A 13,423-nucleotide genomic window follows, 5' to 3' on the forward strand; every position below is an offset into this window, starting at 1 on the left:
ATGCAGCAGCTGTCGGTTCATTTATTATACGTAACACATTAAGACCAGCTATTGCACCAGCATCTTTTGTCGCTTGACGCTGCGAATCATTAAAATAGGCAGGTACTGTGATGACTGCATCTTTCACTGTTGTACCAAGATATGCTTTAGCTGTTTCTTTCATTTTAGTTAACACCATTGAGCTTATCTCTTCGGGTGCAAATCTCTTCTGTTCGCCTTTGAATTCGACGTTAATTTTTGGTTTACCATTGTCGTTTACCACTTTAAATGGCCAATGTTTCATATCTTCTTGTATTTTCTGGTCATCATATTTGCGGCCAATCAATCGTTTAGCGTCGAATACTGTATTCTTTGGATTCATTGCCACTTGGTTCTTAGCGGCGTCACCAATCAATCGCTCAGAATCTGTGAACGCAACATAGCTGGGTGTTGTACGATTGCCCTGGTCATTAGCGATGATTTCAACTTTTCCGTGCTGGAATACACCGACACATGAGTATGTTGTTCCCAAATCAATTCCAATTGCTGACATTTTCTTTCTTTATATGTATTCTTGTTTATTGATATTTGATAGTAATTTTTCAATTTTTCAATTTAAAATTTTTAATTCAATTCAATTTAAGTTTTAATATATATGGCTTATATATTGCTTTGAATAGTTTTCTTTCTTTTTAAACTTTTCACAAAAACTTTCTGACTTCTCCTCTTCTCAGTCAATCTTTTCACTTCAAATGTTTTGTATAAACTGATGCTCTTCGAATTTTCACCGCCTTTTATACAAAAATCTACATTTCAAAGAAGTATCTAGATACTCTTTCAAGAAACTTACAGAATATTCGGGAACCAAATGTTCAAGATACGCGACCAATAAATGAAGAGTTTAAGAGAAAGACAAATTTAAACACAAATTTAAAGAGTTCAGTGTATGCACACATTTTACCAGCTGCACAATAGTGAATATTAGCTTAGTATAATTGTGTGTGTAACGTGACAAACACAAGCACTCTCTTAAAATATTATAAAGGGAACATTAGAGTGCATTAGAGAACTTATTTATATAAAATATGTAAATGTGTGTGAATATGTTTTTCTGCATTGCCTCTAGAAATTTCCAAACAAACGTTATGAATGAAATGGTTTTATTATCGCTGTATATTGACCCGCTACGTCACAGCAACTTCTAGAATTGCCATTGAATTGCTACGACCAGAGACGCACAGCTTTGTACCAACAGTACTACGGTACTACGAAACTACGGCACTACGGCACTACGCTACGACGGTACTTGTGAAGAGAAAATTTTCATTTATAATAACAAATAACAAATAAAAATAACAAATTTCAATTTGTTGTCAATATATGCAAATTCATTTATCAATTCATTTTTGCTTATTTTTCAATCTACGACAAACAGACAAGCTTTCGCATATTGACGTAGGTTAGTAATAAACGGTAATTGTGTTTGACGATAAAAGAAAGCAAAATACTTCTTCATTCTCCTATTTTATATCATAGAAAAGGTACAGCGATACGATTTTGATTGATACGATCTATGTTAAGATCTATGTTTGAAACTAACTAAAATAAATAAATAATTTATCAGTTACCAGCTATCAGCTACCAGGTACGAGCTACGAGCTATCTGTATATCTGCAGCTATTGTAAAATTTCTACTCCACTTGCTCTGACATTGAGTACAAATCCTTAGCGATCTAATGTCATTAATATTAATATTACTTTTTTATAGTAGATCTAAATGCTGAAAAAACGAAATGTCTTATCCTGATTTAGAAATAACGAGAAATGTACAGTCCATCATTATTTGTTGTAAACAGCTGTTTGTAGAATCTCATCTTGTAGTATTAAATTCAAAGTTGAAGAAGAGACCACTCAAAACCCACTGACCATAGACGATCAAGTTTTGTGATAATTCTGTTAAAATGCAGGACAAATTTCTTAATCATCTCACATCAAGAATACAATTAGTATTACTTCTACTCTTTAGATAAACTTATACTAAATAGCAAGTCTGTGGAAAGAGCACTTTTTCTATAAATTTTTTGTCTTCAAAGATTATAATTTTGTGGATATCGACTGTGCCTTTACTACTGTATACTTAACGCTATCACAAATTCCCTCTTAAATCTTAAGCGAGATGCAAGTCTGGTCAAAATTTTTAAGATACTACTTATTTCAACCCAATATAATCACCTCAGGTATCAAAACTACACTTGGCACATCTGTAATAGCTGTTCCTATACAGCTGTTATTGAACAGGATAAATTCTGAGTAGGAAGGACAGCTGTAGTACAAATTATTCGATCCTTAGTTTACGTCCCTACGAAAGCTCTTTTTACATCACTTCATTGATTACCATCCAAGTTTCTGATAAAATAATAAACTGGCTAAAGTGGAAATTAAACTAAATATATGTGGTTGGCTATGAAAGTTTGGATATATCAAGTTATTTTTCAGATCAGGAAATCCTCTTGGCCTAAATTGAAGAAATTCGCATCAGTATGCAAAACAAACTCAGTACTACGTTACTCTCTTCTTAATTCGTTTTAATGATCAAACGGCACTAACACATCTATGAAGAATGACAGTTACTGGACGTACACCCGACGACTCTTGAAAACTATCTGTAATCTCTTTGTACTATATTCTTAACCAAACGTAACCTTACTTAAGTTGAAAAGGCTTTGATAAATTTAGGAAAATAAATTATTCATTTCGTCACGGTGGAAAAGTAAAGTCAGTTGCGTTTTAAAATATTACAGTACTGTCAATATATGTATTTACTGAGGCGGTAGATAATAAAAAAATTAGATTATTTTTGTTTTTCATAAATTTTATGAACAATACACAGATTAGCGATGTATTCTATCTTAAACGGAATACATCGAATCCGGATGTGCTAAATATTTAGTTCAGCCAAATTTCCAACTGAGATATGTCATTGTAAAAGTAATAAGACTTATTTTTAATCTTATAGAATATGCCATGCAAGTAGTCACAACATAACATATGCTGTACGCACTGACTTTAAGTGAAGTATGGCAGACTTTTCAAAAGGATTGCTTTCTCACATACCAAAGTTGAGTCGAAACACTTCGTAATCTCAAGCTATACCGAGATGTGAAACTGAAAACGTATATTCGTTTGAATTCCAAACTTAAATAACTATCATGTAAAGAATCTTTCATCCATATAATGAAAATAATAGCATATCAAATGGTTGGAACGTTGATGATACTTTAGGATAGAAGCAAAATACACCTCAAAACAAAAACAAAAACAAAAACAAGAGATAATTCAAAAAATCAGTAGATCAGTAGTGCGCAGTTGAAATAGAACTGAGAAAGATGACCAAATTGATGGCACGACTTATCTGAAGGTACGAATAAATTAGTGATATAAAAAATTTGATAGATTAGGATAGGTAAAATACCAAAAAATCAGAAACATATTTATATTTTTCTCAAAACTTTTATTTATTTCTATTTGTAATTAGTAAGCAAAAATGAAAATCAAGTATCTTCCCAATCAAGTTAAGTAAATAAAACAAATAAATTCATTTTAATTTAAAAATTTTAGACTTTATTTTAAACTAAATATTGTACTTAAAGTTAACTTACACTTAGTTAACAAACTTATTTATTAAATAAATATTTAAACTAGAACACAGTCTTTAAGTAATACAATTTCATCGATAGATCAAATTAACATATACATCTACATCTAAAAATAAGTTTTCACTAAATTACAATATTTACAATTTAAAGTTTACAATTTACAATTTACAAATCTTTGGAATTTAGTCAACTTCTTCAACAGTTGGACCTCTGTAGTTGCCACCACCAAAACCTCCGGCTTGTTGACCGCAACTGGTTGGTTCTGTGCCTGGTTTGCCCTTGCCCTGTTGGTGCATCTTTGTCATAATCGGACTACAAATTTTAGTTAATTCCTCCATTCTATATTCATATTCTTCTTTCTCAGCTGTGGTGTTGTTATCGAGCCATTTTATGGTTTCATTGCATTTCTCAACCACATTATTCTTATCCGATTGATCTAATTTATCAGCAGCATCGTCTATGGCCTGTTTAACATTAAATACATAAGTTTCAAGTTGATTTCGTGCGGCGATTCGCTGTCTCGCTTTTTCATCTTCTTCGGCATACTTCTCAGCTTCATTTACCATTCGATCAATTTCACTTTGCGACAAACGACCCTTATCATTTTTGATGGTTATGTTCTTTACGTTACCAGTACTCATCTCTTTTGCTGCAACATTTAAGATGCCATTTGCATCCAAATCGAAGGTGACATCAATTTTAGGAACTCCACGAGGAGCTGGTGGTATGCCAGTTAAATTGAATGTTCCAAGAAGATTGTTATCTTTTGTCATGACTCGTTCACCTTCAAATACTTGAATAGTGACTGCAGGTTGGTTATCAGCATAAGTGGTGAATGTTTTTGTTTGTTTACATGGAATGCGACTATTACGTTCTATTAACTTTGTCATAACACCACCAGCAGTTTCAATACCCAACGAAAGCGGAGCAACGTCAACTAGTAGTACATCTTGTATTTGACTGCTCTTATCTCCACTCAGTATGGCTGCTTGAATAGCTGCACCATAAGCGACAGCTTCGTCAGGATTAATTGACAAATTTAAACTCTTGCCACAGAAGAATGATTGAAGTAAGTTTTGTACTTTCGGTATACGAGTAGATCCACCAACTAATACAATATCATGAATTTGATTCTTATCCATTTTTGCATCTGTCAACGCTTTTTCTACTGGTTGCAATGTGTTGCGGAATAAATCTGCACAGAGCTCTTCAAAGCGTGCTCGACTTATTTTCGTATAGAAATCAATACCCTCAAATAATGCATCAATTTCGATTGTTGCTTCAGTACTAGAGGATAAAGTACGTTTGGCACGTTCAGCAGCTGTTCGCAGACGACGAAGTGCTCTTGGATTTGAGCGCAAATCCTTTTTGTATTTACGCTTAAATTCATCAGTCAAATAATTCACCAATCTGTTGTCGAAATCTTCACCACCCAAATGTGTATCACCAGCCGTAGATCGCACTTCGAACAGAGATCCTTCATCAATTGTCAAAATCGAAACATCGAATGTACCGCCACCTAAATCAAATATTAAAACGTTCCGTTCGCCCTTCAAGTTCTTGTCTAGCCCATACGCTAATGCAGCAGCTGTCGGTTCATTTATTATACGTAACACATTAAGACCAGCTATTGCACCAGCATCTTTTGTCGCTTGACGCTGCGAATCATTAAAATAGGCAGGTACTGTGATGACTGCATCTTTCACTGTTGTACCAAGATATGCTTCAGCTGTTTCTTTCATTTTAGTTAACACCATTGAGCTTATCTCTTCGGGTGCAAATCTCTTCTGTTCGCCTTTGAATTCGACGTTAATTTTTGGTTTACCACTGTCGTTTACCACTTTAAATGGCCAATGTTTCATATCTTCTTGTATTTTCTGGTCATCATATTTGCGGCCAATCAATCGTTTAGCGTCGAATACTGTATTCTTTGGATTCATTGCCACTTGGTTCTTAGCGGCGTCACCAATCAATCGCTCAGAATCTGTGAACGCAACATAGCTGGGTGTTGTACGATTGCCCTGGTCATTAGCGATGATTTCAACTTTTCCGTGCTGGAATACACCGACACATGAGTATGTTGTTCCCAAATCAATTCCAATTGCTGACATTTTCTTTCTTTATATGTATTCTTGTTTATTGATATTTGATAGTAATTTTTCAATTTAAAATTTTTAATTCAATTCAATTTAAGTTTTAATATATATTGCTTATATATTGCTTTGAATAGTTTTCTTTCTTTTTAAACTTTGCACAAAAACTTTCTGACTTCTCCTCTTCTCAGTCAATCTTTTCACTTCAAATGTTTTGTATAAACTGATGCTCTTCGAATTTTCACCGCCTTTTATACAAAAATCTACATTTCAGAGAAGTATCTAGATACTCTTTCAAGAAACTTACAGAATATTCGGGAACCAAATGTTCAAGATACGCGACCAATAAATGAAGAGTTTAAGAGAAAGACAAATTTAAAGAGTTCAGTGTATGCACACATTTTACCAGCTGCACAATAGTGAATATTAGCTTAGTATAATTGTGTGTGTAACGTGACAAACACAAGCACTCTCTTAAAATATTATAAAGGGAATATTAGAGTGCATTAGAGAACTTATTTATATAAAATATGTAAATGTGTGTGAATATGTTTTTCTGCATTGCCTCTAGAAATTTCCAAACAAACGTTATGAATGAAATGGTTTTATTATCGCTGTATATTGACCCGCTACGTCACAGCAACTTCTAGAATTGCCATTGAATTGCTACGACCAGAGACGCACAGCTTTGTACCAACAGTACTACGGTACTACGAAACTACGGCACTACGGCACTACGCTACGACGGTACTTGTGAAGAGAAAATTTTCATTTATAATAACAAATAACAAATAAAAATAACAAATTTCAATTTGTTGTCAATATATGCAAATTCATTTATCAATTCATTTTTGCTTATTTTTCAATCTACGACAAACAGACAAGCTTTCGCATATTGACGTAGGTTAGTAATAAACGGTAATTGTGTTTGACGATAAAAGAAAGCAAAATACTTCTTCATTCTCCTATTTTATATCATAGAAAAGGTACAGCGATACGATTTTGATTGATACGATCTATGTTAAGATCTATGTTTGAAACTAACTAAAATAAATAAATAATTTATCAGTTACCAGCTATCAGCTACCAGGTACGAGCTACGAGCTATCTGTATATCTGCAGCTATTGTAAAATTTCTACTCCACTTGCTCTGACATTGAGTACAAATCCTTAGCGATCTAATGTCATTAATATTAATATTACTTTTTTATAGTAGATCTAAATGCTGAAAAAACGAAATGTCTTATCCTGATTTAGAAATATACGAGAATGTACAGTCCATCATTTATTTGTTGTATACCAGCTGTTGTAGAATCTCTCTTGTAGTATTAAACTTCAAAGTTGAGAAGGGAGCGCACTCAAAACCCACTGACCATAGACTGATCAGTTTGTGATAATTTCTGTTAAAAATGCAGGACAAATTTCTTATCATCCACATCAAGAATACAATTAGTATTACTCTACTCTTTAGCATACTTATACTAAAAGCAAGTCTGTGGAAAGAGCACTTTTTCTATAAATTTTTTGTCTTCAAAGATTATAATTTTGTGGATATCGACTGTGCCTTTACTACTGTATACTTAACGCTATCACAAATTCCCTCTTAAATCTTAAGCGAGATGCAAGTCTGGTCAAAATTTTTAAGATACTACTTATTTCAACCCAATATAATCACCTCAGGTATCAAAACTACACTTGGCACATCTGTAATAGCTGTTCCTATACAGCTGTTATTGAACAGGATAAATTCTGAGTAGGAAGGACAGCTGTAGTACAAATTATTCGATCCTTAGTTTACGTCCCTACGAAAGCTCTTTTTACATCACTTCATTGATTACCATCCAAGTTTCTGATAAAATAATAAACTGGCTAAAGTGGAAATTAAACTAAATATATGTGGTTGGCTATGAAAGTTTGGATATATCAAGTTATTTTTCAGATCAGGAAATCCTCTTGGCCTAAATTGAAGAAATTCGCATCAGTATGCAAAACAAACTCAGTACTACGTTACTCTCTTCTTAATTCGTTTTAATGATCAAACGGCACTAACACATCTATGAAGAATGACAGTTACTGGACGTACACCCGACGACTCTTGAAAACTATCTGTAATCTCTTTGTACTATATTCTTAACCAAACGTAACCTTACTTAAGTTGAAAAGGCTTTGATAAATTTAGGAAAATAAATTATTCATTTCGTCACGGTGGAAAAGTAAAGTCAGTTGCGTTTTAAAATATTACAGTACTGTCAATATATGTATTTACTGAGGCGGTAGATAATAAAAAAATTAGATTATTTTTGTTTTTCATAAATTTTATGAACAATACACAGATTAGCGATGTATTCTATCTTAAACGGAATACATCGAATCCGGATGTGCTAAATATTTAGTTCAGCCAAATTTCCAACTGAGATATGTCATTGTAAAAGTAATAAGACTTATTTTTAATCTTATAGAATATGCCATGCAAGTAGTCACAACATAACATATGCTGTACGCACTGACTTTAAGTGAAGTATGGCAGACTTTTCAAAAGGATTGCTTTCTCACATACCAAAGTTGAGTCGAAACACTTCGTAATCTCAAGCTATACCGAGATGTGAAACTGAAAACGTATATTCGTTTGAATTCCAAACTTAAATAACTATCATGTAAAGAATCTTTCATCCATATAATGAAAATAATAGCATATCAAATGGTTGGAACGTTGATGATACTTTAGGATAGAAGCAAAATACACCTCAAAACAAAAACAAAAACAAAAACAAGAGATAATTCAAAAAATCAGTAGATCAGTAGTGCGCAGTTGAAATAGAACTGAGAAAGATGACCAAATTGATGGCACGACTTATCTGAAGGTACGAATAAATTAGTGATATAAAAAATTTGATAGATTAGGATAGGTAAAATACCAAAAAATCAGAAACATATTTATATTTTTCTCAAAACTTTTATTTATTTCTATTTGTAATTAGTAAGCAAAAATGAAAATCAAGTATCTTCCCAATCAAGTTAAGTAAATAAAACAAATAAATTCATTTTAATTTAAAAATTTTAGACTTTATTTTAAACTAAATATTGTACTTAAAGTTAACTTACACTTAGTTAACAAACTTATTTATTAAATAAATATTTAAACTAGAACACAGTCTTTAAGTAATACAATTTCATCGATAGATCAAATTAACATATACATCTACATCTAAAAATAAGTTTTCACTAAATTACAATATTTACAATTTAAAGTTTATTTGTACAATTTACAAATCTTTGGCATTTAGTCAACTTCTTCAACAGTTGGACCTCTGTAGTTGCCACCACCAAAACCTCCGGCTTGTTGACCGCAACTGGTTGGTTCTGTGCCTGGTTTGCCCTTGCCCTGTTGGTGCATCTTTGTCATAATCGGACTACAAATTTTAGTTAATTCCTCCATTCTATATTCATATTCTTCTTTCTCAGCTGTGGTGTTGTTATCGAGCCATTTTATGGTTTCATTGCATTTCTCAACCACATTATTCTTATCCGATTGATCTAATTTATCAGCAGCATCGTCTATGGCCTGTTTAACATTAAATACATAAGTTTCAAGTTGATTTCGTGCGGCGATTCGCTGTCTCGCTTTTTCATCTTCTTCGGCATACTTCTCAGCTTCATTTACCATTCGATCAATTTCACTTTGCGACAAACGACCCTTATCATTTTTGATGGTTATGTTCTTTACGTTACCAGTACTCATCTCTTTTGCTGCAACATTTAAGATGCCATTTGCATCCAAATCGAAGGTGACATCAATTTTAGGAACTCCACGAGGAGCTGGTGGTATGCCAGTTAAATTGAATGTTCCAAGAAGATTGTTATCTTTTGTCATGACTCGTTCACCTTCAAATACTTGAATAGTGACTGCAGGTTGGTTATCAGCATAAGTGGTGAATGTTTTTGTTTGTTTACATGGAATGCGACTATTACGTTCTATTAACTTTGTCATAACACCACCAGCAGTTTCAATACCCAACGAAAGCGGAGCAACGTCAACTAGTAGTACATCTTGTATTTGACTGCTCTTATCTCCACTCAGTATGGCTGCTTGAATAGCTGCACCATAAGCGACAGCTTCGTCAGGATTAATTGACAAATTTAAACTCTTGCCACAGAAGAATGATTGAAGTAAGTTTTGTACTTTCGGTATACGAGTAGATCCACCAACTAATACAATATCATGAATTTGATTCTTATCCATTTTTGCATCTGTCAACGCTTTTTCTACTGGTTGCAATGTGTTGCGGAATAAATCTGCACAGAGCTCTTCAAAGCGTGCTCGACTTATTTTCGTATAGAAATCAATACCCTCAAATAATGCATCAATTTCGATTGTTGCTTCAGTACTAGAGGATAAAGTACGTTTGGCACGTTCAGCAGCTGTTCGCAGACGACGAAGTGCTCTTGGATTTGAGCGCAAATCCTTTTTGTATTTACGCTTAAATTCATCAGTCAAATAATTCACCAATCTGTTGTCGAAATCTTCACCACCCAAATGTGTATCACCAGCCGTAGATCGCACTTCGAACAGAGATCCTTCATCAATTGTCAAAATCGAAACATCGAATGTACCGCCACCTAAATCAAATATTAAAACGTTCCGTTCGCCCTTCAAGTTCTTGTCTAGCCCATACGCTAATGCAGCAGCTGTCGGTTCATTTATTATACGTAACACATTAAGACCAGCTATTGCACCAGCATCTTTTGTCGCTTGACGCTGCGAATCATTAAAATAGGCAGGTACTGTGATGACTGCATCTTTCACTGTTGTACCAAGATATGCTTCAGCTGTTTCTTTCATTTTAGTTAACACCATTGAGCTTATCTCTTCGGGTGCAAATCTCTTCTGTTCGCCTTTGAATTCGACGTTAATTTTTGGTTTACCACTGTCGTTTACCACTTTAAATGGCCAATGTTTCATATCTTCTTGTATTTTCTGGTCATCATATTTGCGGCCAATCAATCGTTTAGCGTCGAATACTGTATTCTTTGGATTCATTGCCACTTGGTTCTTAGCGGCGTCACCAATCAATCGCTCAGAATCTGTGAACGCAACATAGCTGGGTGTTGTACGATTGCCCTGGTCATTAGCGATGATTTCAACTTTTCCGTGCTGGAATACACCGACACATGAGTATGTTGTTCCCAAATCAATTCCAATTGCTGACATTTTCTTTCTTTATATGTATTCTTGTTTATTGATATTTGATAGTAATTTTTCAATTTAATATTTTTAATTCAATTCAATTCAATTTAAGTTTTAATATATATTGCTTATATATTGCTTTGAATAGTTTTCTTTCTTTTTAAACTTTGCACAAAAACTTTCTGACTTCTCCTCTTCTCAGTCAATCTTTTCACTTCAAATGTTTTGTATAAACTGATGCTCTTCGAATTTTCACCGCCTTTTATACAAAAATCTACATTTCAGAGAAGTATCTAGATACTCTTTCAAGAAACTTACAGAATATTCGGGAACCAAATGTTCAAGATACGCGACCAATAAATGAAGAGTTTAAGAGAAAGACAAATTTAAAGAGTTCAGTGTATGCACACATTTTACCAGCTGCACAATAGTGAATATTAGCTTAGTATAATTGTGTGTGTAACGTGACAAACACAAGCACTCTCTTAAAATATTATAAAGGGAACATTAGAGTGCATTAGAGAACTTATTTATATAAAATATGTAAATGTGTGTGAATATGTTTTTCTGCATTGCCTCTAGAAATTTCCAAACAAACGTTATGAATGAAATGGTTTTATTATCGCTGTATATTGACCCGCTACGTCACAGCAACTTCTAGAATTGCCATTGAATTGCTACGACCAGAGACGCACAGCTTTGTACCAACAGTACTACGGTACTACGAAACTACGGCACTACGGCACTACGCTACGACGGTACTTGTGAAGAGAAAATTTTCATTTATAATAACAAATAACAAATAAAAATAACAAATTTCAATTTGTTGTCAATATATGCAAATTCATTTATCAATTCATTTTTGCTTATTTTTCAATCTACGACAAACAGACAAGCTTTCGCATATTGACGTAGGTTAGTAATAAACGGTAATTGTGTTTGACGATAAAAGAAAGCAAAATACTTCTTCATTCTCCTATTTTATATCATAGAAAAGGTACAGCGATACGATTTTGATTGATACGATCTATGTTAAGATCTATGTTTGAAACTAACTAAAATAAATAAATAATTTATCAGTTACCAGCTATCAGCTACCAGGTACGAGCTACGAGCTATCTGTATATCTGCAGCTATTGTAAAATTTCTACTCCACTTGCTCTGACATTGAGTACAAATCCTTAGCGATCTAATGTCATTAATATTAATATTACTTTTTTATAGTAGATCTAAATGCTGAAAAAACGAAATGTCTTATCCTGATTTAGAAATATACGAGAATGTACAGTCCATCATTTATTTGTTGTATACCAGCTGTTGTAGAATCTCTCTTGTAGTATTAAACTTCAAAGTTGAGAAGGGAGCGCACTCAAAACCCACTGACCATAGACTGATCAGTTTGTGATAATTTCTGTTAAAAATGCAGGACAAATTTCTTATCATCCACATCAAGAATACAATTAGTATTACTCTACTCTTTAGCATACTTATACTAAAAGCAAGTCTGTGGAAAGAGCACTTTTTCTATAAATTTTTTGTCTTCAAAGATTATAATTTTGTGGATATCGACTGTGCCTTTACTACTGTATACTTAACGCTATCACAAATTCCCTCTTAAATCTTAAGCGAGATGCAAGTCTGGTCAAAATTTTTAAGATACTACTTATTTCAACCCAATATAATCACCTCAGGTATCAAAACTACACTTGGCACATCTGTAATAGCTGTTCCTATACAGCTGTTATTGAACAGGATAAATTCTGAGTAGGAAGGACAGCTGTAGTACAAATTATTCGATCCTTAGTTTACGTCCCTACGAAAGCTCTTTTTACATCACTTCATTGATTACCATCCAAGTTTCTGATAAAATAATAAACTGGCTAAAGTGGAAATTAAACTAAATATATGTGGTTGGCTATGAAAGTTTGGATATATCAAGTTATTTTTCAGATCAGGAAATCCTCTTGGCCTAAATTGAAGAAATTCGCATCAGTATGCAAAACAAACTCAGTACTACGTTACTCTCTTCTTAATTCGTTTTAATGATCAAACGGCACTAACACATCTATGAAGAATGACAGTTACTGGACGTACACCCGACGACTCTTGAAAACTATCTGTAATCTCTTTGTACTATATTCTTAACCAAACGTAACCTTACTTAAGTTGAAAAGGCTTTGATAAATTTAGGAAAATAAATTATTCATTTCGTCACGGTGGAAAAGTAAAGTCAGTTGCGTTTTAAAATATTACAGTACTGTCAATATATGTATTTACTGAGGCGGTAGATAATAAAAAAATTAGATTATTTTTGTTTTTCATAAATTTTATGAACAATACACAGATTAGCGATGTATTCTATCTTAAACGGAATACATCGAATCCGGATGTGCTAAATATTTAGTTCAGCCAAATTTCCAACTGAGATATGTCATTGTAAAAGTAATAAGACTTATTTTTAATCTTATAGAATATGCCATGCAAGTAGTCACAACATAACATATGCTGTA

At 33.3% G+C, this 13,423-nt stretch overlaps 3 protein-coding genes across 3 annotated transcripts in view; all 3 read right to left on the reverse strand.

The window, feature by feature from the left end:
- The window catches only part of LOC119677062 (heat shock protein 68-like), a 730-nt gene extending 135 nt beyond the window's left edge, over positions 1-595 (reverse strand). The window contains exon 1 of the mRNA XM_038088331.1: positions 5-595. Within this exon, the coding sequence (XP_037944259.1) occupies positions 5-532 (528 nt within the window). The 5' untranslated portion in view covers positions 533-595. The remainder of the gene's footprint in view (positions 1-4) is intronic.
- A 3,048-nt stretch (positions 596-3,643) lies between these two features.
- Positions 3,644-6,102, reverse strand: LOC119685350 (major heat shock 70 kDa protein Ba-like). The gene has a single exon (XM_038099606.1). It carries the CDS (start codon positions 5,744-5,746, stop codon positions 3,818-3,820), a length of 1,929 nt encoding a protein of 642 aa, XP_037955534.1. The 5' UTR covers positions 5,747-6,102; the 3' UTR covers positions 3,644-3,817.
- Positions 6,103-8,835: 2,733 nt separating this feature from the next.
- Positions 8,836-11,292, reverse strand: LOC119685410 (major heat shock 70 kDa protein Ba-like). Its single transcript, XM_038099677.1, has one exon. It carries the CDS (start codon positions 10,935-10,937, stop codon positions 9,009-9,011), a length of 1,929 nt encoding a protein of 642 aa, XP_037955605.1. The 5' UTR covers positions 10,938-11,292; the 3' UTR covers positions 8,836-9,008.
- Between the last annotated feature and the right edge of the window lie 2,131 nt (positions 11,293-13,423).

Source organism: Teleopsis dalmanni, chromosome 2 (assembly GCF_002237135.1).
Source record: "Teleopsis dalmanni isolate 2A chromosome 2, ASM223713v2, whole genome shotgun sequence".
In the NCBI taxonomy this organism is placed as follows: domain Eukaryota; kingdom Metazoa; phylum Arthropoda; class Insecta; order Diptera; family Diopsidae; genus Teleopsis; species Teleopsis dalmanni.